The 27,459-nt window shown below is 30.3% G+C and overlaps 1 protein-coding gene across 1 annotated transcript; it reads right to left on the bottom strand.

Moving 5' to 3' along the window:
* Positions 1–943: 943 nt before the first annotated feature.
* LOC112688808 (insulin-like peptide receptor) lies at positions 944–26,860 on the bottom strand. The gene is made up of 6 exons (XM_025562185.1): positions 26,259–26,860; positions 7,662–9,081; positions 4,392–4,686; positions 1,768–4,317; positions 1,201–1,698; positions 944–1,133 (listed from the first exon to the last, which is right to left on the bottom strand). Exons 2-6 carry the CDS (start codon positions 8,104–8,106, stop codon positions 1,079–1,081), a joined length of 3,843 nt encoding a protein of 1,280 aa, XP_025417970.1. The 5' UTR covers positions 8,107–9,081; positions 26,259–26,860; the 3' UTR covers positions 944–1,078.
* Positions 26,861–27,459: the final 599 nt, after the last annotated feature.

Here is a 27,459-nt window from a genome sequence, read left to right as displayed (position 1 = left end):
ACAATTTTGGTAGTTGGAGATCCAATTTAGTTAAATTATTTAAAAATCAGTTATTTTAGTAAAAACATGCCTTAATACCTAGGTAAATATAATTTGAACATCAAGAAATGGAGAATTTCACTAAAGAATGGACATTTAACTATTATAAATGTATCAACAATAAAATTCTAAAAACATTTATCAAAAACAATTAAATATTTAATAAATAACTTTATATTTTTGATAAAATTATGGGATACCATTAGTCTTATATTTGCATTTTTTGAATTGAGACTTGTTTTAAAAATATTTTCAAAAAATATCTGCTTCTTTAATATCAAATACTTTTTTGGATACATAATTAAACCAGTATTCAAAATATTTTTCAGGCGCAGATATGCGTTAATTGAAAAAATTATATTTCATAGGATTTTAAAAAGTAAAAAAAAATAGTACGCCAATTTATCAATTACACATAACCACAGTCCATTTGTTCCAAAAAAGTATTTCTGTGACAATATATTTTTATTTTGTAGACTGATAAAAATCTATTAAAATTAAAACAAAATAATAATAATAAAAATAGAAATAATAATAATAATAATAATAATAATAAAATAAAAAAAACAAACGGCGGAGAGAGACAAGATTTCCACGCGCTGACTAGAAACTAGAACAATGTTTTTACATTTAGGTGGTAAAAAAAAAAAACTAAATTAAAAATCTTCAATGAAATTAGCACATCAAAAAATATTAAATTACATAAAAAAAAAAATTAACAAAGACAATTTTATAGTCTATAAAAACAATTGCAAGATGACAGTTTGCATCGTTCATAAATATGAACAAAATAAAATATAATACCTAGTTTTAAATAGACTTTACTGGTAACATTTATTTTCACTTAAATACTAACTTTTCCACTAAAGTTAAATAAATTACATTGGCAAATGTCCATTACTCATTTTTTTTTTTTTTTTTTTTTTTTTTTGTCTGCATGGAAAGCACTGTAAATAGCAACCGTATCACCACTTTCAAAACTAATACTATCATTATTCACATCTTCTTCATACGTAGCACATAGAGACATTAACGATTATTAATCAGCAGGTGCTTCGTCATTTGCAAGATGATTGTGATAAAATGAAACTGATCTAAAAAAAAAAAAAAGGTAAAAATACTGTAATAATATAATTAATTTAAATATTTTACAAAATCCACCTGAAATTATCATCTAGATAAATATCAAGAGTTTTGACTATTTTTAGGAACTTTGGTCGCTGAGAAGCCATCCAACTCCAACACAATTTGACGATAGCAGCTAACACATCAGGACAGAACCTCGGTAAGTTTAACAAGTGGCCATCAAGTACATATGCCATAACCTCATTGTTAGTTTTGCCAGAATATGGCTGTGCGCCCAATGTTACAATTTCCCAAATCACAACACCATAACTCCAAACATCTGATTGACTAGTGAATATACCTTCACCTAGACTCTCGGGCGCCATCCACCGTATAGGCATTTCACCTTTATTTCCTTTACGGTAATAATCACCGTTATAGATTTGTCGACTCATGCCAAAATCACCAATTTTAACTGTCATATCATTAGCCACCATACAGTTACGTGCTGCCAAGTCACGATGGATAAATCTATTATATTCTAGGAACGCCATACCATCAGCTACTTGTGCAGCCATCCGGATAATAGTAAGCCTAAAATATGAACATATAATCATTAAAATACATTAATACACTTTTATTCAAATTTTTTTTAATAGTTACATGTTAGGTGGAGGTGGATTATCGGTTTCCTTACACTTTACCAATACACTTTTCAAATCACCACGGCCCATGAGTTCCATAACCAACAGCGGTGGATGGCTTTTGGTTACTACACCAAGTAATTTTACTATATGGTATGCTTCACTAAACTTTTTCATTATGGCTGCTTCATTTAAGAATTCTGCATGATATCTCAAAAAGTTTGTCTTGCTTACAGATTTCACAGCACAAGGAATATTCTGAGACATAAGTATACCTTCATGCACGGTACCAAATGTTCCTCTACCAATAATTTTTTGTATTACAACATCTTCTCGATTCAACTCCCATTCATCTTCAACTAATATGCCAATATAACCAGGATTATTAGCCAGACTATATATGTTATTACGTTGCAATAATTTTCGACTAAAGTAAGTACGTATAATAACACCCATTAATATAATTAATATACAACCACAAACAAGGATCATAAGAACCAAGTGTAAATTTTCAAGGGAATCCATATTGGTAACTTCAAATACTTTCAAACTAGTAAAAGGCCCCTCGCCAGCTAATGAAACTGCTTGGAGTTTATAATGATATTTACCAGGCACCATATTCTTGATAACATATGATCGGCCAGCAGATTCATATTCTTTCATTGTAATACATACAGACACATAATTTACAACATCTACACGTTTGTAATCCAACTTGAAACTATGTATTAGGCTATTTATCAAAGTTGGTACCTCCCAGGATATGTTGACTGTATGGTTGTTCACATAAACACGTATGCGATCACTATCAATAACATCGGCTTCTTTATTTTTTGATGTGCGAACTAATATCAATGTCTCTTGGCTACAAGAGTCCACATGTTTACTAGAATTTAATAGCTCTTGTTCGACAACCTCTCTACAGACCAATATGGACAACACATATCGACTGAAATGTTTTAGACGTGTAAGAGTTTTTGATGTTTCATTTTCATTTAATTGATAGAACAAATGAGACATGCTACCATCTATTTCTGTAATATTATGTAATACATTACTGACTGACCACATTTCTGTACAATTCTCATTCATATTATTTTGAAAATAAGTTTCATCACTGTGTTGCATAGCCATACACTTTGAATTAATGAAAGTATTAAGAAAGTTACTGCATGTTTCAAACATCAACTTGCGACTTTGAATTGGAATCAAATCAAAGTCAATGCCATGTTCAAAATCATTACACATATCAATGTCAGTATTTTTTTGCTGTTCACATTGTTTCTCACATTTTTGGTCAGCATATGATTGCAGTTTACTTATAATTGATGGGGAAGAATTGTAGCTCTCCCTATCACCTCTAAATGTTATATTTTTACAGTAACTACGTTGATCCAAAATGGCTTGGTCGTCTTTTAAATGAAATCCTTTGATAACATACTTAACTAATTTACCATGAGGGTGTGAAGGAGGTTTCCAAGTCAGTTCCACTTCAGAACTAGACACTGGTTGAGCTGTAAAGTATTGAGGGGTGGACGGTTTTGATGGAAGAGTCTTATTACGAAATATATCACTCATACTAGTTGTGGATGCAATTGTATAAGTCTTAACATAATAAATGTACTCTGTGTTTGGCTCTAAATTAGTAATGACATGGTAGATTTCAGTCTCATTAAGAACTCTTTTGGAACTAATATCATCAATTTTCCAACTAGAACCTTCACATTCAGTAGTTTCAATGGTTTCATTCCATTTAGCTGCTTCAATAAAATAAACTAGAAATCTTTCTAGATTATCCACTTCTACAGGTTTTTGCATGCGTATAACAATAGATTGTGTTTCGATTTTAACAGTTTCTACTAATAAATTATAAACAATGCATGCAAACTGATCTCCATTAGATATATTTGATACTTCTATATCTGAAAACGCAGGCAGAGATGATAAATTTCCAAACTTATATATTTCTGACATACATAACTTAGGGTTATAATGAAACGAAACTGTACCATTCAATATCTTTACCGCACGGGTTTCATTTTCCTTGGTAGTCCATAATTTTTGTAAATTCTTATTCCCACGTACTACCAAGGCTATTTTGTTAGCTGTATTTTCACCGCGTATTTCATGTAAATTTCGCAAGAAATTCAATGAAGTCAATGAATATGACCGTATAATCTTTAGCTGATCCAATATAACTTCAACTTTGCCAATATACTCTTCCAATCGACGTTCTACGTCTTCGCTAGTTCCAAACTTGACTTCAATCTCTAAAGATTTGATAGTCGTGCAGTTAGTATGTAGCCGGTATTCATCATTCCTCCTTAATACCTCATCACTAATCTTGAAACTGTTACAGTTACGTTGACAATTTCCATTTTTAGTTTTAGTACATAATGTACAATTCTTTTTATCAGGTGTAACTTCAAACCCATATGGGCACTCTTCACGACACACACGATCAAATGGAATATAATTTAAATTCAAGTCATCTGGAGTAGATTCTTCTCTGGTAACTGGTATACGGCAACATTTTTCACCAGTTAAACATTCCCCAAGATGACCATAACTAAACAACATAACAAATATCAATGCGCTGAATAAAACAAAAAGTAAAGTTAGATAGTTTCTAATTAAACTTACAGGCCATGGGGGCATTCTTTAATACATTCGCCTTTATACAAATATGCAGTACAAGCAAAACAATGCTTAGCAGAGTTTGGTACATGACAACCACCGGCACATAAAGGATGGCAACCTTTTAATCGGCCTAATTGACATCGTCCATGCTCCTGTGACCAACATCTATCTTCTGGACATCCTGAATTTGAGCACCCTTGACATTTATTTGCAGCTTCATTATCGTTGATTATGTTAGCATCATTACTAACACCATTAGTGATTTGGCCCCAATCAATTGTATTGGCATAACACAATCCTAAAAAAAAATAAAAAATAACTTTAATATATGAAATATTATAGTTAGATTGTATTGTTTAATAATTTCATCTAAGAAATATAATTGAAATTCCTACGTAGATAATACATCTCACGTTTTATTTTCTGTTACCATGAATAAGTCATATACACTATCTATAAAATGGAATTCGAAATGGTAATAGTGATCATCTTATTTTTGATATTATTTTAAGCTTATAAAACCACAAAATCATGTTGTTACCCATCACGTTGCTTCTCACTGTAATTTTATATTTATTTGTACATAATTTATTTTTTAAGTATTATGTTTAAAGTTGAAAATATGAACTTTAGCAACTTTTTTTTTAATCCTTGGAAACTTTCTTAATTACTCTCGATATTTTCTTACGTATAAATGTACGCTACATTCATGTCCTCGAGCGGGAAAATGCCGAGATTTATTCTACACCGAATTTTGCGTAATAAATACCCTAAATATGACGTCCACATGTAGGTATACATCTGTGCGTAAACGATCAACTTCAACACATAGTGGCCGCTATCTTGTACCTCAAATGTATCGACAAATACACATACTTTAACGGAGGTCCTAGGTTTAAACTTTAGAGCCCAGAAAAGACGGTCGATATATCTTAACCTTAAAGGTGGCCACACACTATTGGTTTTTGGTCAGTGTACAATGTGCGAACTTTTCTTTTTATCATCTGTAGTATGGCTGTTGAAGCTGTTGTAGCCAAACACATGGTATGTGATACCGGTTAAAAATAAAACATTCCTACTTAAAAATTTAGTGCGTTTAAAAAACGTGGAAGCTAATAAAAACCGTAGAATGATAACTGAAGACAATTTTGTTGTGTGTGGATGACTTAGCGTACGAATAAAACGATCAGTTCAAATCGAATACCGAACAACGATGAAAATCAAAGTAGTATGTGTGAGGGTAAACGGTGTATGAACAAAATATATAAATTAACAGTGCAGTTTTCTTCGATCCCGATAAACCAACAAAAATCCGAGTGTTTGGCCACATTAAGATCTCATAAATAGTACTTGGATACCGGGTGAGTAGATATTTATAAAAATTATTTTATTGAGTTCGATATACTTTATTATATAATAAATATGTGCATGTGAAATAAATTATCAATATTAGCGTGCAGCAGCACTAAACTATACAAAAAACCACCATCCGTTTTACATACAAAGTATTTATTATTATTTTTTCGTTACGCGTCTGATGAAATTTATTACGATTATAGCATGTTCAAACAAATTGCACGAATCGGTCTTGAGACCGATGATTCGTGAAATGAGAAGAAGCCACTCAGGCATTGTTATAATACAAGTACAGGTCGATAGAATAGTTGCACCTAGTTCCCGGCATAAAATACAAGTGTATCTCACGGACGTTTTAGATTTTTCTAGTAGAAAATATATAAAATCCCATAAGCTGTGTCCCGTATCCCACACCGACAATTCCTATATGCTTTTTTTACAACCGACACCTGTGGTGGTAGTGATGGTGTGACCACATGCAGCCGTCGATTGGGACAGTCAGTGGCGCATTTAATATATACGCGTCCCGGGGCAAAATAATTTTTTCGCCCTTCCCCTTTATCAAAATATATATATATATATAAATAAATTCAAAGCTAAGAAATTAATTAATTAATTTTATGAAACAAATTATAAATCAGTTGTTTTACGATATTGTATTAGATAATTTTATAGTAATATATATCCTAACGTTAACCTAATTTTTTTCTTTTCAAAGTGAATATTCCTCTTTTAAAAAAAAATATATATATATTAAATATAGAAAACGGAATTAACACTTATTATATGCACAATGATTAACAATACATGGTTTTTATTAGATTATATATACTATATTTATTATTAATTATATATATATATATATATATAATAAAATAATCGATAGCTTACAATTTTTTTCTTGACTTTTGAGAAGAAAAATGTTCAATAATATCATTAAAATTAATAGTTTTCGTTAAATCAGCTTAAATGTCCAGGTTTGTTAATTAATTAAGATGATTTTCTCCCGTTGTTGATCTTAAATAAGTTTTGACCCTTTTTAATGTAAAAAATGATTTTTCCGTTGAACAATTACTTGAAGGTGTACATACATAGTAGCATCCTTAGAGCAATATCAATATAAGGATATACTTCAACTAAACTATTCTCTTTTATAAATGCTAACATACATTGAACACTTTTAGGTACAATTTTACTCCGTTTGTAAACTTTTTAAATGTGCCCTAAAGTGAATACCGCGTTCTGTGTACCCGATTCTTTATTAAAAAAATTGAACGAAAATATAATATCTTATCGAATAATAAATGTAATATATCTATTTTGCTATTTTACTATTACCTAGGTGACTAGGTATAGTATAAATTTTTTTAATTTCTTATTAGATACTCAACAATATTTTTTAAAATACTAAACAATACCGAAAAAGGTGTGAAAATTAAAAAAAAATCATGAATTCATCAACAATAAAAGTTAGAATATTTTGCCGCTCCCAAAAATTTGCCACCCGAGGCATTTGCCCCTTCCCCCCCTTAAATTCATCACTGGGGACAGTGGCGTATATAGGGGAGGGCCATGTGGTCTATAGTGAAATTTTAGGTGAGAACATTTTAGGTCATTCAAGTACTGTTTTTAATTTGTATACATTGTAAATAATCATGATTTAAAGCCTAAAAATAAAAAATATTAATATCTAACGGTTAATTTCTAGTTCGTACTTTTATAATAAATAGCCGATGAAGTGATAACGAATTACGTGGAACGAGTGGTCATGATACGCTATTTTTAGAAAACGGTGTGTTCATAAAAAAAATTAGCCCATAGCGAAAACCATTTCTATACACGCCACTGGATTGCGGGGTAATCGTCTGAGAAACAAAACTATCGGAAAAAAAAAAGAACGACAAGAGAACGACTCACGAGCATTTCTGGATATGATGATGGAGCCCCGGGTAATGTTGGTCAAGCTGTACAGCCCGATTTCTCTGAGGTCCCCGTTGTCGTGAATCATCAGCGACAGCCCGGGGAAAGTGGACTGCGGGCTGTGCAGGCCGCGGATCAGCATCAGGTTGGGGAACAGTTTTCCCAGGCTGGTGAGCCCGGCCACGCGGTACACGACCAGGTATTGGGTGATCTCGCGCAGCTGTGGGAAGCTGATGATGTCGAAGTCGGACGGCTTGGTCGCATCCAGCAGCACGATCTGTACATGGCCCCGGATGACGGTGCAGTTGTGCAGCTGGGACAAGCGGTCGCCGGTGTTGCGCACCACTATGCTGCCGCACACCTTCTCCTCGTCGGCCACGGTCGCAGCGGACAGCGACCACAGCCAGACCAGCACGGACAACCACCTGGTGGCGGCGTTCATGGTGATCGGCAGTTTTTGAGCAAAAATTTGTACTTCATTTTTCGGAAAACGTGTGTGTGTCTATGGGGGAGGGGGCAAACTATATTAACGTTTATAACAAACAAAACGGTATTAAAAAAAAAAAACAAATTCGTCTAGTTGCGCAGTTTTTTTTTTAAATTTATTTTTTTTACGAAACGTCCGTCGTTTAAATTGTTTTTCGCCAGTGCCCGGGCGCGGCAAACGAGGTAAAAACACTATTACGCGTACGACTCGAACACTATTTGCACGTGTTGTATATATACGTGTGTATAACAATATTATGATCTACAAGTGTTAATTATGTTCAGCGAACGACCGCGCGGTCGGTTCACGCGTCACATGGTGTGCACACCGCGGCGTCGGTGGCGATCATCGTTGACTGAAAGCGCGTGGCGCCCCCCGACACTTTACGGCGGCGATGCCCGTGGCTGCGGCGGCGGCGGTGGTGACGACGACGTCCGTCGTGACGACAGCAACAGCAGCGACGTAGGCGGCGACGTAGACGACGGCGGCATCAACGGCAACGGTGGCGGTGGCGGTGGCGTCGATGGCGCACATCATATTGTTGCTGCGCCCGCACGCGATTCTCCAGCGACGACGGCGGCGAACAACACGCCGCCGAACGTGGTGGGACGGAACGGCAGAGCACCCGGCAAAACAACGGATAGAGGAGACCGGGGGGGAAATAAATACACTTGCGAAATGGACGCTCAGGGAGAGGGGGGGATATAACGTATCGTTATAAAAACCCGATGCTTTCAACGCCAGCCATTGGTCGTGCGGCGGCGGGGTTGTTTCCGTCACAAGCTCAAACGCCGCTCTCTCCGTTATCCTCGATCGATCGATGCCGTGGAATCGATCGCGCACCGGACGGCGTTGGTGATAATGATATGTTGACAAAGATGATGATGATGGCGATTATCTGTTGATGACACGAACAGCATCATCCGCGGCCTGCCGAGGGAAAAACAAATTTCTATCATTACGTCATTACAGCGCGAGCGCGGACGGTTAAGGTTTCTGCGACTGCACGGTGATCAACAATGAGGTAATCAACGACGTGCACATTACGCTCGTGCGTGTGTGTCTAATAAAAACACGAAACGTGTTCGGGTTCGCAAACGCGTGCACGCGGAACCGCGGAAAGGAAGCGACGAGGGGAAAGATGGTGGTGGGGTTGTCAGTCTGTGAATTCGGAAAACTCTCCAACCATCTCGCCGCCCACGGTCCGCGAATCCATCCCTACGCGGAGTTGTTGACTGCGGCCTCGCGGGAATAACATTCGACGTACACGCACGTACGCGAACAATCAATGCACGCACAACTCCGCGTACAGTGACATTATTATTGGTAAAATATACAATGTGCAGCACGGGGTGTGATGGCAAAAGAGACGCGACCAATTTACATAATTTTCCGATTAAAAATTATTAGAAACGACAAAAAAACGCATGACGATAGAATATTATGAATAAATAATATTGTTCATGCTCGGTGTGTGCCCTCGCGTGTGCACGCGAGGCACGTGCAATATTACAAGTGTGTGTGTGTGTGTGTAAGCGGTGACAACAACCGCTACGTTTTAGAAAACCGGTAAGGAAAAAAGTGTTTTTAAAAACTACGCGATTAATCAATCGATACATTATCTTGCAGTGACCCATAAAATGTAAATGATGCATAAATGATGGCGACAAAAAAAGTATATATTATCCGCGACGACGGATTTAGAAACATGGAGGAGAAATGGCACACGTAGGTAAATAATAACACTGCAGATTGCAGTTCCTGGAAAAATATGCGTGCAGCATACCCGGTAACGTATTTTGCAAATACGGGTACATTCAGAATCGTCTTGGTCTTTATTTTGTTCTATTTGTTTATTCAATTTGTTAATTGGTCTTTATCATTCTTGACAAATATTTTATTATTTGAAAAAAATCACATATTTTCCTAATTATTGTTCGATCACATATTAAGTATTATTTACATATTATTTATAATATACTATAACACATGTTATACTTATAATTTGTTTTGTTTCATGATCTACGTTTTCATGTTTAAAAAAAAAACTCAATATTATTTAATACAAAAAAAGTATTTAAAATGTCATCGAAAATACTTCATGCTAAAAGGACACAATACTTAAATTCTTGAATACTTTACTTCAATAATACTTATAGTTCACTCGTATTTTTTTTTCAAATCGCTTATAAAATACAAAAATATGAATTATGAATTAATTGCATGCCAATCAACTGTTGGGTGCAGTCAAATTTAACACTGCGAACTTCCATGGATAATAAAAATAATGTCCAAGAATTTGTTAAAATGTTTGGAAAGTTTGATGGCAGCATTTGAATTCTTGAGAATAAGATGAACAAGGGTAATAAATGATAATAAAATTTTTAATAAGAATGTATAGACCAATGGTAGAAGGGTAGTTTTGAATGTACCCATGATGTCAATAGTCGTATTTAATGATGCGTAAATATGGCGCGGATCTTTCATCACTTCTCATTGGTTCATCTATTATCGTGATATCAAACTTAATTTGACGATAACCGAATACTTGATTTTTTATCAAAACTTTTTTAGCGAAAATATTTACCTATTAAATTAGTGTCGATCCTAATTTTTCATGTTATCAATCTTTAATAAACACTATTATTTTAAATAAGTAAGTTCTCTACTATTTACAGTATAAATAAATTACTTATGAGAGTTTATGCAATCATGTTTGACAATAATTCGATGAGTTATCAAAGAAGTATGCGCTTATCATAATATACAACGAATAGAAAAAAGGCGAAAGTCCAGCGACATATTGTACTGTTGAAGTGATGGGTGGCGAAAGAGTGTACGTATCGTAAAACCATGAATCACAACTATTATCTTATGATAATGTGTCCAGGTTTGCAAAACACGTTACCCGGTATACGGTTCGCACGCCAAGTCGTTTTGACGAGTGGCGTAATGCTTGCGTTCAGCGAAACACAAACGCGCGTGAATAGTAATGCTACGGCGGAATGTCGACAAGACCACGGCGGAGAGAACGGTATATGAAATGCCAAACGATAGTGTTGAAAAACGCTTTTCACGATAACTCGATTCGGGAATATCGTTTATGTATTATTTAGGTCCGTTGTAAAACGTGTTCGCCAAACATGGCAAACACGACATGCACTAACGCTTGCCCGCCATGTGACACGTGCAATAAAATATATATGAAAAAAAAACACGTTACAGTTAATAGTCCTAGCATACGCGTGGACATTGCATATGCTAAATATTGGACGGATTCATTTTTGAATAATAATTATAGTATTTCGTACATTCACTCGAAAAATCCACGTTTTTTCTTTTTCAAAACATTTGAATTATTCATGGACATTCACATTTCATCCGATTGTGTACATGGTTACATATTAATTAATACTAAAACACCATGATGATTTTGGTTTTTTTTTTCAAGCTAAAACAACTTTCAAAAAACCATCATCTTATATCATAATGTATGTGTATTAAGGTTGTTGAACAAACGTCATGATAAATGAAAAACTAATGAATATTGTTCAAATACACATCATATACGTATTATCTAATATTTAAACAACATAATATTGTAAACATTTATTTAAATCATATTAATTAATTAGTAGATTATAAACATTATACTTAAAATTAATAACATACTATTATTATTTAATATTAAACGATAAGAATAAGTATTCGCCTAATGGGTAGAATGGTAGGAACTTGCTTTGTTATTATAACAACTCTAACTTGATTTTAAATTTCTAAAATTTTTTACTTTTTCAACACGAAATCTCTATTGAAGAACGAATCTTCAGGCCACAAGTCCCGCTCATTCCCGCCTTTCCTGGTCATACTGGATTTTCCTTCATACATCATGCTTTAGTGGGTTGACTAAATATGACTGGAATATAAAGTATTCCGTGTAAGAGAAAAACACAAAGAAAAAAAATTATATTATTTATTTAAAAATTATTTATGAATACGTTTTTTTAAAAAAAAAAAATTAGTCTATGCACATTTAAATACATACAAGTATATAATATTTTAATCTCTGTTGTATGAAATGGTATTTAACCAACGTTCTGTTTTGCTTCGAAATATCCAGTAGCCAAGTGATCCAGATTATAAACTAATTAGTTTATCATTATTCACAATATTAGCTTTAAAAACATTAAAAAATACACAGTCGTAAAATAAGTTTACAAACATACAAAATAATATTTTATTTAAAATATTTAACCAAGAGGCATATAAAGAGAGCACCGAATTTTATATTATATCCATTTATCGTAAATTGTACATAACTCATTTTTTTTCAATAAACATGAAATAATTATATTTTATTAATAGTATATTTATTAGGGAAATAATATTAACCTCCAAATTATATTTTTCTTTATAAGCACAACTCACGAGCAGACATACCTATATTAGAAATTCAAAAAAAAATATTGATTTTATATTTTTTGAATAATAATTTAAAAACATCTATGTTGAAATGTTTATATTTATTGCACATAAAAAAACATTTACTTGTAAATATTTTCATTAATATAAAGTTTTAATAATTAATACGCTTTTCTAGTTATATGTATTTATTTTAAGTTCTGGGTAAATCAAAGAAACCATTTCTACTTTAATTTGTAAATACTGGGATGTATGTTGAATATTAAACTGCATTTGATAAAAATTCAAATAAGCATCAAACACTTGCAATATACTAATAATATTTATTAGAATAAACTAAAAATTTAAATTGAATTGAATCTGAAGCAACCAAAAATGTTATTTTTATAACATAAACAAAATCACGTTAGCTAAATATAATACAAATCTACAAACTGAAAAACCAATACAATGATTTTTTTACAGATATATCTTAAAAAAACAAAAACTACATTTTTATTATATTACACAAAACACACAAAGAAAAAGTTAAAAAAACGCATTACACATGTATACATATAATACATAGGATACTGTTATACCTTGTATTTCATAGCATATCAAGTAGAAATGAAATTGATTTAATGTAAACAATAGCACCGCAGGTGACATTGTGGTTGATACTATGAGATATTAAATTCACACATGGTGACGTATTTAATATTGGATCATAAAAAACTTTACGGTATAATATAACGTTTTACTTAAAATGTGTTACGTGAGTTTTTGTCAAATTCAACAAAAAAATTTCTATAAAATGTTTATTAATATAAAAATATACATATTATTTTTGTCTTGTAAATGTTTTTTATGTCATCATCTACACTCTGACTAATTCATCAAATACTTATACTTTATATCGGGGCCAAGAAGATTTTATCACGCCTGTGCACGAAAAATAAATAACATATTTCATCTCCACATAGAATATAAATATTATTGGAATATTTTATTAGAGAAATACTTTTGTTTGAATTTAGCTAAACCAGCATTCAAATAACGTTTCACTCAGTAAATTTTATTTTAAAATACATTAATAAATTGATAACATAAACACTTGAAACAATAAAATTTATTTAATCTTTTTTAGTTTTAAATACGTTGCATCTTAGAATGATAGTCAACATTAAAATAACAGATAACCGAGCAGATAACATAACGTACCTATCCTTATATTTGGTATGAATATTTTAATCAGTTAGTCTTAGTTGGTTTTTGTATACCGGGATTTTCTTTAAACGGGTTGTTACTTAGCATTTATGCATTATTAACTATATAATTACCTAACTATTTAGTTAATCATAACTAGTGTTCGAAAATTATAATTGTACTTATAATATCCTCTTAAAATTACTAAGATATGCAATTAAAATTATATTTAAAATTTAAAATATAAATACATAAATACATTTTAAATATTTATATTAATCAGTTGTACATTAGAAAAACTATTTTTCATCCGAAAAAGTTTATCAAAATGATTATATTTTGTAGTCTTTTTTTTTAGTGTACAACAAACTAGATAAAGCTGATTTAAATCCAACTAATCGTTCATAGCCAAAAAGTTTAAAAATAGTTTCAAAATATAGTTAGTTTATATACAACGAAAATTTATTAAACTATTAATTAAACCATAAAAGAAAACTTCTATGAACTTTAATTTATATAATTCGAAATACAAATATTTTTTTACTCACAATGAGTATAATTAGGGATTAGATTTGTATGATTCTTCTGTATAAGTATATTTCATGACTATCCGAGAGTTTTAAGCTATGTTTAGTGCTATATATTTTTACATATATGAGATTATTTACATATTTTTACTTTTATTAAATATTATTGTAAAACTATTCCCTATTTAGAAAAAATCGCCATTGTTGCCGTTAAATCCGGTAAAGAATAAACTAGGAATTACTGACTGCGCCAGTCATACGTCGCGAGCCTTGCTTCAGTTCTACTGAAATAAGAACTCTCAAATTTACACTTATAATTTCTGTTGAAATGAAAAGATCCTTCAGCCGTTATAAGAACATATTGCACCCCAATTGACGAATATTATGTACCCAGCTTATAGCTTTTAATAAAAATTTAATTTAATTTTTTTATTTTACATATTTTGTGCTTTAATTACATATTTAGACAAAAATACGAGTAAATATATTTGCATGTAAATATAATTTTTTAGTTTTAAGTACATTTAAATCTGCACCCTAATTTTAATAAATAAAATATAATAAAATGTGAACAAAAATTAACTATCTTAAAAATGCATGTATCCTAAATTATATAAAGGATGCAAAATAAAATATATTAATGACTATATTTTCGAAAAATAAATTTGTATGTTTCTTACCGAAAACATTCTATAATAATTACAAAACAAAAAATGCGTAAGTAAAAACCCTTATTTCATCAAATAACATTTTATATTTATAAAGGACTTAATTTACTTGCCATATTAATCACTTAAGATTGTAATTATCAGATCGATAAAATAACCAGATTACTAAATCGATATAATAACCTTTAGATAATATGGCTAGTTAATAAATTATTAACTGATATATTTATAACTATCAGTTTATAAAATGTATATATCCATGAAAATAACTGGGAATATTACTCTACTATATTGATAACATTTCAGTGTATCCATTTAAAATCAATTATTCAATTAATCAATAATTCATACAATGTTTCAATTACAATTGATATAAAATGATTCGTAAAGCAAAATTGAATATTGTAAACATAGTATATAACTTCTAATTGATTTTATCAACAAAAATAATTGTACATTTAAGTAGTTTAAAAAATAATCAAGTTTTCAAAATAAAACATGTTTTAGTTAAGGTTAAACATGTGCTTAACTACGCATTTAAAAAAAACAATATGCATTATATCCATACAAACTCCATAATATTGAAACATGTATGGGTTAGAAAAATACATTTTCATATTATTTGTTAACAAAATAACAGTAATTAAAATAATGACTAATATACAAGCAGCTTAACAGATATTGCAAAATAGTATATATTTTTTTTAAAATGTATAAGCAAAGATAAGCTAAAAATGTAGATTTAAAATATGATCTTTATTTATATCTTAAGAAATATTACTATCTACACCAAAAAAATATACCATAAACTATATTACAGTAAGACCTCGATTATCCGTCTACAACGGGACCAAGATGGTGACGGATAATCGAATGAAATGGATAAAAGAAAAAAATTATTTTTATAGTTATTATATATTAATTTGTATGCTAAAAGTATTATTATATTTGATGATTAAATAAAATTTTTTGAAAAAATTAGTTATTTTTATTTTTTTGCATGAATTTTGAGTACTAATTATTACTATTTATACTATATATATATATAATAAAACAAGGAGATAAAGCTTTGTCATTGTGTTTTAAAAATTAACAATAATTATTTAAGTTCCAATTTGAATCAATAATTTAGTATTATTATTTATTTTAATTGTTTATTATCTTTTTGTTCTTCAAAAAATCTCCCAATTATAATTCTAGACCTGGGTCTGTATATATTTTATATTTTATATTTTAATTAAATTATTTTTATTAAAACATATTATATAATTATAATAATACTAATAATAATATACTAATACTATAATATAATAATCATATTTATTTTATAATTTTTTATTTTTTATTTTTCATTTATATATATATATAAATGAAAACAAGAATTGTAACGATTAGATACAACAAAATTACTGTCGGATTATCGTAGAATGCCGATACCTCGAATTAAATCGTAATCCCATTAAACTATTATAATGTTACAGTCAATAGCGACATTAATAAAATGATGACATCTTGAATCGAATATTGGGATTCTTTAAACAATCTCCTTAAAATTTGAACAAAAACAAAAAACTACTGAAATAAGACACAGTCATATACATTGTACATTATACAATTATTTCAAAGAAGTTAGTAATTACTATTGATTACAGTCGTACAGAAAATGCACATGATAATTAAAGAGAATTGGAATTTCGTATAATAAAATACAACTTAATAAATCCAACTGGCATTTAAAGAATTGACAATGCTAATAGTCTAATTCTGTATTTACACAATTAAATGAAAGTGTAAATATTTTAGAAAGAAATATTTTTAAAAAAAGAAAAATATCTTGAAATAGGAGTAATATTAGAATAGAAATAAAATGTTATTTATAAACAGTCATTGTACGATTTAATAAAAATATTTGTTACGTAATAAATAACGGTTCGTAGTTAATTGTAATGATAATCAAGAAATGTTCCTTGTAACAATTAAGTAATACTTCAAGAAATATATAAATTAATTTATTGAATCCCTATACTTGAACATTAATAATTAAAATTGTTTATTGGTAAAGTAACGATTAAATTTAAGAAAAAAAAAGAACATGAATTTACGGGTAATAATCAGTTAGAAAATATTGAGATGATAAACAAAAATTATACTTGTTTTTTAACTTCAGAACACATTATGAATACTCCAAAATTGTGGTGTGCGCAGGGGGGATATATCCCCATGGGATTTTTTTGTTTTTAGTCTTAAACGTTTAAAAACGCATTTAAGAAATACAATTGGGCAGTCATGGTTAAATGGATTGCTTTAATGAACATACATCGAGGCATTCCATTATCTACAGAACAAATTATTGATGAATTTAGTGTAAAAGCCAGAAGGATGAATTTCCACCGTAATTGCATTTTTTTTATATAATAATAAAGAATAAAAATTGAAAATAATACATTTTTATGTATGACATTCCCCGCATACCAAATTCGTGGGAACGCCACTATGTTCGGCATCACACAAACATAGATGTTTAACTTATTTTAGTGATAAAATGAAAAACTTAGTTCTATAAAATACTAATTAGTATATATATTCGATAATAATGTAAATTCGTTTAAATTTATTCATAATCACTCACAGTACTCTGAAATATTTATTAACAAATAACCAAAGATACAACTCCTTAAGATGTAATGTTGACAAATAACTTATGATATCTTTATAGTCTTTGTAGATCAAGTCTTTATGCCGCCTAACCCTATTATACTGTCATTTTCTGATAAAATAAATATTACTACATGTTATATCTTCAAACGTTTAACAATTGCACTTCCCATAAAACATAATATGCTATGGGATATGATAAACAATTGACAGACTTTATTATGTGATAAGATAAATTATTATTTATATTTAACTACTTAAAAAATAATTAAACCCCATGATTATATTTATGATTATGTTTCACTACGAACTGTAAATAATATATAATCTATATGAATGTCAAAATAATAAAAAACCAATTTTTCCTAAAATTTCCTAATTTATGGCCGGAAAGGTTTGATTAGAAAAAAAAACCCAAATAATAACTATCTATAAGACTACACAAATTATTTTCAACAAATTGCTTATAAAATGTTAGCGTAATAAATGTACTTACATCAGGTTAGAATATGAAGAATAAAGTAAAAATAATAAAAACAATTACTACAAAAAGTCCTGTTTTGTATGATTATTTAGTAATTATTTATTATTTACGCAAAATATATAATTAGCAAAATATATAAAAATTTAACAGTTATAAAAAAAGATTGTTCATGGTGATAAATACATTCCTAATGATAATAAATTGGTAGATTTTTTAATCTGACAAAATTAACTTAAGAATTGTCAAAAACCTGAGTTTACATCTAAACTTAAAATAACATTAAAAAATTGGAATTTTTAAATTTCAAATTGAGATATTATCTTTGATGGTTTCATCATGTACCTAAGGCTCAATGCACACGTCCATTTTTTAACATGATAGCAAGGAATATACTTATTAAATTAAAATATATAAAATCATGATAACTTTTACCCATTAAAATAGTATTAATGTTTGTAATTTTATGCCAACAATACTACAGTCCAAATACATATTTTTAGGATTCATCGTATTATCAATCGACAATGTAAAATATGTACAGTGTACAAGTATAACTTTGCGAAAGACATAGTACAAAGTTTGATTATTCGGTCATTTCCATTCGATAAAAGATACAATATCAAATTTAGTTTATGAATTTACCGACTAATCACAAAACTTAGTTAACTTTAACTTTATTTAAACATATATTTTATCTTAAAAAAATATTTCAAACAAATCTAAACCATTGATGAATACACAGACAAAAAATAAATACTGAAATACCTATTAATTACACATAACACAGTTTTCTGTGTAGTTTTTAACTTAATAATTTAAAATTAATATTTTATGAAATATAAACTAAAGTTATTTGTTACCATGAACTAAATACAAGTGAAAACTTATAAAAGATATATTTAAAATGTTCAAACTAAAACCATAATTAATAGAAAAAAACTAATCTATAAAAAACAGTTTCAGCAATATTACAATTCCATAACTCATACAATACTTCGATTAAAACCTAATTAAAATAATTCTTGGAGTATAAGTATATGACAATAACCTTACAATTTAAAAGGTTGCAGTGCAAATATAAGAAGAGCGTAGGATAAAAATAAAACTGCATGAATGTGTTTAACCTCATTACAACCACATTAATGGAGCGTAGTATAGAAACCGTAATTCACTGTCTCGATGGAGACAAAATCAAATACTTAAACCAGAAATGAACTTGCCCACATTACAAAATATGTTCATGAAACATTCAAATTTACTTGCGGTTTCTTGCACCGCCGATTTTAAATAAATGATATTTAGTTCTGGGGCCAAATAATATAAGCTGATAAGATAAAAAACACACATGCACTCAAAAACTTTCATAATCAAAAACAGTGACAAAGAATAATTTATAATATAAAATTTAGCGTTTTAGATATTTTAAAAAATGTACATTTTTTCACTATAAAAGATGTAATATTATTACTAAATAAGAGAGAGAGAGTAAACGAAAATTATTTGACATCGGTATAATAAGATGGATTAAATCTAGTTCAGCAAGATTTAAGTACCCAATGCAATAGCCAATAGATATGATATGATATGATAAAATCTTTATTAATATATAATTGTAGATTAAGGTATTAAAAAAATATCATTTTAGAAAAATTATAAGCTATCATCGAAATAGTGGAGGAACAAATAATACGAGAGAAAAGGTGCATAGCCAAAACTAGATATTTTTATTTTTTTTCGTAAAGACAACGACCTTTAAATCTTAAGCATATAATGGAAGATTAATATTTCTATGTGACTACCCCCGCTCCACGAAGGAAAATAAACTGACAACATTCACAGTAGTGGACGTGAGGAAACCCAACTTGTAAACAAGAGCGGGGGACGTGGTAAAAATTAATCGGAAATCACAGGAGTTGACCATTGTAAAATGTTTTTACTTCGGAATCAAAAATTTGTTTGCTTACCACAATTTTAAATAATAAATTATAAGTTCTTAGTATAATTTGTATTGAAGGTTTAATATTCAAGTATACCACTTCAAAAAATATGCAGACAATCAAGGGTGGAATAATATATAGTATAATTGATGTATGTATTATAAATCAGTACCCCTGGACTGTTACGCAATACTTATTACATAACATAATGAGTATTAACAGCGAAAAAAGGAACCTACAATGAATAAGTCTGAAACGCATCAGTACACTGAATTGATGAAGACTCCATTCTCTAAATGAAGTATCTTTATGTAACGAGAAATATTAAAAGTTTAGCTCGAGCAATAAAAAATAAAGTTGTAAGAAACAAAATTAAAGCTAATTAAAGCTATCGTTTTCGGTTTATTTAAAAAAATATTCTCAGTTACAGTACAACAACATATCTAATAAAATAAAATATTACTTCAATTAAATGATAAATACTGATATCAAATAATATGTCGGTAACAAATAATTAGAAAAAAAATGTATTTACAATAACAGCCTACACTGATTGTTTTACTGAAAAGCCATTCATTAGTCATTCAAAAAATATTTTGTGATAGTGAAATTTGAAAAACAAAATAACTGATTAACCTAATTAGTAAGATATTTAAAGTAAATTATTAATATTATCTTATAACGTTTCAAATTTTATTTTTTATAGATACTTAATTCCAGATAGTCGATTCTTTACGTGATTAACGTTTTCAATTTTTAAATATAAGAGAATAAAAGCACATCCTAGTGTTGAGTTGTAAGTTATAAGTTCGTACCGTCTAAATTTGTATTAAAGTTGAATATAATTTTATTTATTGAGTATTTATAGTTATATTTACCAATTAATTATACTCGTATGTCATAACGGACATTTTGACATATTATATTATCAGGACTCTTGAATTATCATACATTATATAATCATGCAATTTTCATCATTTGGACAACGATAACAAACATCCTTTCGTTTGTATTTGATTGAATGTTATACTTTTCATTGCGGTCTTCGTTTAACTCGTAAATTGTTATACATAAACGATATTTATATATTATGTACGTCTATTATAGCTATTCATCATAGTTCAATTACAAATGAATACCATTATTTATTCAGTTAAGTAAATTATAACTTACATATAAATATGGCATTGAGTTTTCGAAAATACGAGCGTCTATCGTAATATCAAAATTCCGCTCACAATGTTTTATTAATAATATTAAAATTAATAATTCGTACAACTTAAATAAGATTACACACAATAAGGGCAGTGAATTATTTTTTTTTTTTTTAGTTTATATTATGCGTCGGTCTGAATCAATCCAATTATTAATACTAATTATAATTAGAGCAGGGGTAACTAATAATTAGGGTTCTAAAATTTCATAAAATTTATTTTTTTTAAATATTTCATGAAAGCTTCGTGAAATATTTAATTTTCATAAAATAAAAATAAAAAAATATTAAACTATAAAGGAACTACAGATAACATCTGCATACTGAAATTTAAAATTTTATAATGTTGTATTAAAATTTTTCTTACGTTGTACATTATACAAGTTACAAAAACTATACCTACAACACATATGTGCATACTTAAAAAAAGTTTCAGAACTCATTAACAGTATATATGTCAATATACATTTTTTTTCTTATGTTTATTTAATATGCAGAAATAATTACAACATTATTATTAATTATATATATATATATATATTAATATTATTTATAACTAGAGCCCGGAATTATATTCTTTTGCATATTTTTTTTGAGTCTATGCAGTCAGACGGGGGTTTTAAATCTATACGAATCATGAAACATTTGGCATATTTTATTATGATTTTTAAAGAATATTGGAAGAATATTTTCAAATTTTTAAGAGAATATTAGCATCTTATTTTGGCTATTTTAAAAGAATATAATTCCGGGCCCTATTTATAACTATACATTTTTTATTATAATTTATAACTTATTAATATAGTTAACATATGAATTTATTATAAATTAATGACTATAGAATATAGTTCATATTTGTATATTTTTATTTAATATGATAATTATTATCGCATCATTTCATCGGCAATTAAATATTGATAGTCAGGTATGAAATAAGTGCGACATTCTAGTGTTGACTTTATGAAACGGTCTGAAAACCAAAAAAATTAGAAGAAAAAAATATTTGCCAATGTTTCACACTTATGACCCGACTGATAATGCACGGTATAATATTGGGCGATTATAATCTCCACCAGAATATCGGTTAAGATAAAAAGGTAATAAAAGGTCTAATATAAACTCGGCCAGTTTTTTTTTCTCACCTTTATTGGATATATGTAAAATCCGCCAGTTTTTTTTGTGTTTTGCCTGTGAATCCTTTTATGATCATCTAAGAAATTAATTTTATAAAAGTCAACCGAATGTTCATATTTTAGTTAAGTTCTTACCGAATTTCAAACCCAGACTTATATAAAACTAAATGACATATCACATGTATATAAGCTAAAAAAATTAATTTTTTTTTTTAATAATTTATCATATTCATTTTATATTACTAGTTGATTTTCTTCACTGGCGGAGTTTACATGAATTCAATTTTACCTGATTTTTTTTTAGTGGCGGAGTTTACATGAACGTAATTTTACCTGTTTTTTTTTCTGGCGGAGCTTACAATAAAAAAATGTACTTGTGGCGGAGTTTACATGCGCCCATAATACTTTAGGATAGCGTAAACACTTGTAATCTACCCAATCCAACGCAATCCGGGACATGTGGCCACCATTCGCGATGTATTATAGCTGCAGACAAAGTAAAGTAACAACGCCACGGGACACAACGCCATCTCTGGAGCTTTAGAACATTATGTTATCATGACGGTCCACCGTGTGACACAATATTTTGAACACCCGCACGGGGTTACGGACCGCCGTCGCCGGGGAATAGTTTTGGGCAAAACACAATGGCACGGCACAACGGCGGACAAATGGCAAAATATCGATCACTCGAAAAATAAATAAAATACGCACGAGTTGCGCTCCACCGTAAGAGACGTTACCTTTTCAAGAATTATAATGATGTTTATTGACGTTACATTGTATGGAAGTACTTGATAAATTCATGTCAGTTGGTACACTACAATAACGAACAGTTTTTACACAAAAAAGCTCGTAATAATATTCTATTGTCCCTAACTGTCGAGATTAATTGTAACACAAAATCTATTAACAAAAAAAAATATTATATCGGTTGATTTTTATCGGCTACAGTCGTATGAACAATAATAACACCAACACCATCGTATCCCAATTTTAAAATTATTATAACATATTAATATATTATACTATTGGAAAAAATATAACATTATCTGTAATTCAAAATGGAAAATGATTCAATCAAATAACGTGTTTAGCGAAATTCCGAGGTACGTAATTTTAAAATAACTATAAGTGTATATATCTGGTGTAGTTAATAACACCTGATGTATGGAGAGCAGAAATCAAGGGCTCATCCCCAGGCGCTAATCTCAGAAGGGCAAAAGTTTCAAATTGTCAACGCGTATTTTTAAATTAAATACGTCTTAATTTTTTCAAAAAAATTGAACCTTTTTTGTTAAAAATATTGATAAAAATTCATTTGTTTAGAATCGGATAGTTTTACTCAATATGTAAATAATTCAATTTGAAAATAAATTATTAAATATTCGTTCTCATGAAATTTTGAATTTTATTTTTAAAAATTATCTTCAAGATGTTTATCCAAAAATATATACAACCAATCAAATATTTCTTATTTGACCCATGATATCGGCATCTTGTAAGTACAGTTTCAGTAAACTGAAACTAATTAAATCATATTTACGATTGATTACAAAACATGATATGCAAAATGATCGTTCAGTCATATCTATTGAGAACGGAATCGCTAAATTCATAAATTATGAAGATGTAAATGAATTTGCTACAAAATAAACAAGAAAATTATTAGTTTAGTTTATTTGTAGCCAATTTATTAAATTAAGATGTAAGCTTAAGTATAAATCTACAATCAATTTTAAGTTGTTTATTGAAAATAAACATTTCTATAACATATGAATGTATATCTATCTTTATATAGAGTCTGTGTGATTACTGTTTTGTATCTATTATACATTGAAATTGCATTCAAAAATACATATATCAAGTCATTTTAGGTAAATTATTTATTTGTAACCTTTAGGACCGCTAATATTATGTTGTACCCCGAGTAACATAATTTGTAGATACGCCTCTGGCAGTTAACAAGCTAATCACCAGTTATTTAATTTATTCATGGTTAGTACCAAAAACAAGATATTTCTTACAAGCGGTAAGTAAAATTTTATTTTTAATAAAAATACTTCCTATTTTTTATATTTATATAATTATATTAATAAATTTTATTTCAAAGTATAGTTATAATTGTGTGAAATTACTTTTGAAATTATTAAATTAAACAAAGCTTTGAACATTCCTCAATATTTAGTTTCAAAAAAGTTTGTCTGTGATATCGTTATGCAGATATAACATTTATTAAGTAATAATTAATATATACATATATATTAACGTTCATGTAAACACAAAACATTTTACGACTGTTAAAAAGACAATACTGTAGGGTTCTAATGCCATGAAATTAAAATATTTTTTCTCAGTGCTCACGAAATAATCAACGACACAAATTATAATTAAACTATACAAATAACTTGGTATAATAATTACTAGCTACAATTATACAGATTATAATAATTATTAGGGTTTTTATGAAACACTTAAGTAAAACACGAAACGTTAGTAACCAACAACGGATTTTTCAAAATCACATAATGCAAGTAAATGTTACGACTAACTGTGACACGCCATTAATGCAACATATCCTATACAAGATTTAATTGTTTTCAAGTATTTATTATATTATCTTTTAAGTCGCAGCATTTAATATAAAAATGTAATTAGATTATCGATTCATGCATAAAATAACTAATGGACACATGAAAACACACTTAATACATTACATTACAGGTTATCGCATAATTAACAATGTTGAAAATATTGATACACGTTTTACACTCAACAGGTGCACTTTTTCAACGATTAACCCTTACCAAAATGTTATCTTAATTATTAATTTTTAATTTTATAAAAAACTATTTCAGTTCTTACAATAAAATTCTAGCAACACTATGTCGTATAGATAAAAGAAAAAATTTGTTGCCACGTTCAAGTACAAAATAATTTGTGTTATTGAATCGTAAATACTATGTGATAGCATTAAGTGCTAAAGAAAAACAAGTCAATTATGCATTAAGAGTAAAACAGTATATTTGCTAATTAGTGAAAGTTCTTGAATTAACCAGTAGAAGAACTCCAAGAGTAAATATTTAAACTCGATTATTTAAAACGTTTATCGGATAGTAAAACATGAAATTTATTAAGATTTGAATACGGGACGAATTTCATTAACGCGTAATTGAATAGATGATAAATTATAATCCATAATCCAAGGTGCCATTCAGGTATGAGAAAACTTTTAGAACGACACCCGACATTAATTGAAACCTGCATAGACCACGTCGATTTCTCTTGGCGTTAAACGACCGAAAATCAAGACTACAGTCGACCACATTTTACGAACGCAGATCAAGTATAGCAATAGGGACAGCTGTAATAATAGTAATAATTAAAAATATTTCACCGTTTATGTTGAAAAAAAATTACAACGACTGCCGAGATGGTGGAGAGTACAAAAGCGAATACGTAAGAAAAAACAAAAACTGCATTTTAAAACTGTCGAACCGTTCCGACCGGAGAAGATTTCGAATAATAGACAAACCGCATCGCACGCACGCATCATTACGTGTTATGTAACATACAATTTTGTACTGGCTGGGAGGAGGGCAGCCCTCTGAAATAACGTTATTAGTGCGCGCATGGGACGACCGTACAAACGACAACAATAAATTGTTAATGTTGACGTTGAGAAAAAAAAAAGACACGTACGCACAGTAATAACGTATTGATATTTATTCTAATATACGGGCATCTAAAATACACGGCCGTACCCGAGAGTTCGTGTTTAAGGAATGTGTGTCCCCGGCGGACCGCAACAACTGGTGACGAGCGAAGGCGGCAGCGGGGCCAGCTCATGTGTTCGGTTTTTTTTATTGTATGTACTCACCACACACACGGGCGTGCTACGGGGCCCGGGCGACGGACCGTTTCCTTCGAGACGAAAACACTACTCGACGGGTGCACGAAAAACGATCGGCCGGTTAAAATTTCTTTCGTATTTCGACGGAAAACGATTGTTAAATACGATTTCACGCGACAAGCGCCGTCGGGACATGAATCACGCGAAAAGTCAACGGCGACGTAAAGGGTTACACGGCAATACTATACTAATGCGATTAGACGACGACGACAAAACTGCCGCGAGCACTGCACGTGTCCACGGTCGGACCGCGTAACGAGGATAGGAACTCGTCGTCAACTATACAGCAGTACGCACGACGCAGAACGCGGCTGCACCGGGACGACTGAACACGAACACTCGTCGGCTGCGCGGCCGACAGACGGGACCGCGACCGCCACCTGTTCCCAATCGGATTTCGACCTGCCGCCCGAGACTGCTCCTGATCGCGGTTGTTATTCATTTGTTGTTACCGCGGTACAATATTATAGTATACACACGCGCGCGCATACCGTGAGTTTGTTACGCTATTGTCGTCCGTTATGCGCTTCGGAATACCGACCGGCAAGCACGAAACACGCGACTTTGTCCACCGCCCGAACGCGGATCGGAAATGCAATAGACGCGCAACGAACAACGGCAACGGTTTCGCGGTGATCGTAGCAACGGAAAAAATTATGCGACGAGGCGGTAAAGTGGTCGTCGTCGTCGCGAGCCAAAACAACAGATCCGGGATCCGACCGGTTGCGCGTAAATATCAGTAATAATAATAATAATGGCAAAAATTATAATAATATTAAACGAAATGAGCCGTACTACGACACACGCATACATAGATCGCTACTGGCAGTGACGTATTTTCAAATTTGCTGTGGGGCATTTAAAATGGTCTAAAAAATCCATATAAGATACGAATTAATAATCATATTACAAATATTTTTATAGAACCATTACAACCGCATGATATAAATTAATCTTCTCTTTTTCTGTACCTTTGTACCAAGTCATTTATGACTTTTGAACTTTCTTTTTCTTCTGGTGAAGTCGAAACACGCGAACAACCCACCTCCCCCGAAAATACAACGTTAGCCAGTGGTGTAATAATACATATTAACAGGGCCGGCATGGGGGCAAGGCGACTCAAGCGGTCGCCTAGGGCACCATTTTCAGGGGGACACCGAAACATTGC

The sequence above is a fragment of the Sipha flava genome, unplaced genomic scaffold (genome assembly GCF_003268045.1).
Source record: "Sipha flava isolate LNK unplaced genomic scaffold, YSA_version1 40_pilon_pilon, whole genome shotgun sequence".
Classification (NCBI taxonomy): domain Eukaryota; kingdom Metazoa; phylum Arthropoda; class Insecta; order Hemiptera; family Aphididae; genus Sipha; species Sipha flava.
Note: the sequence above shows the minus strand (reverse complement) of the source record. Positions and strands in the feature narration are given on the sequence as shown.

Bases quoted from the DNA above. Each gene is read 5' to 3' on its own strand.
- LOC112688808 (XM_025562185.1), bottom strand. From the start codon at position 8,106: ATGAACGCCGCCACCAGGTGGTTGTCCGTGCTGGTCTGGCTGTGGTCG. The intron at 4,687-7,661 runs GTGAGTCGTTCT...ATTTTTTTTTAG, and splicing joins CATCATATCCAGAAATGCTC to GATTGTGTTATGCCAATACA. The intron at 1,134-1,200 runs GTGGATTTTGTA...TTTTTTTTTTAG, and splicing joins TATCTAGATGATAATTTCAG to ATCAGTTTCATTTTATCACA.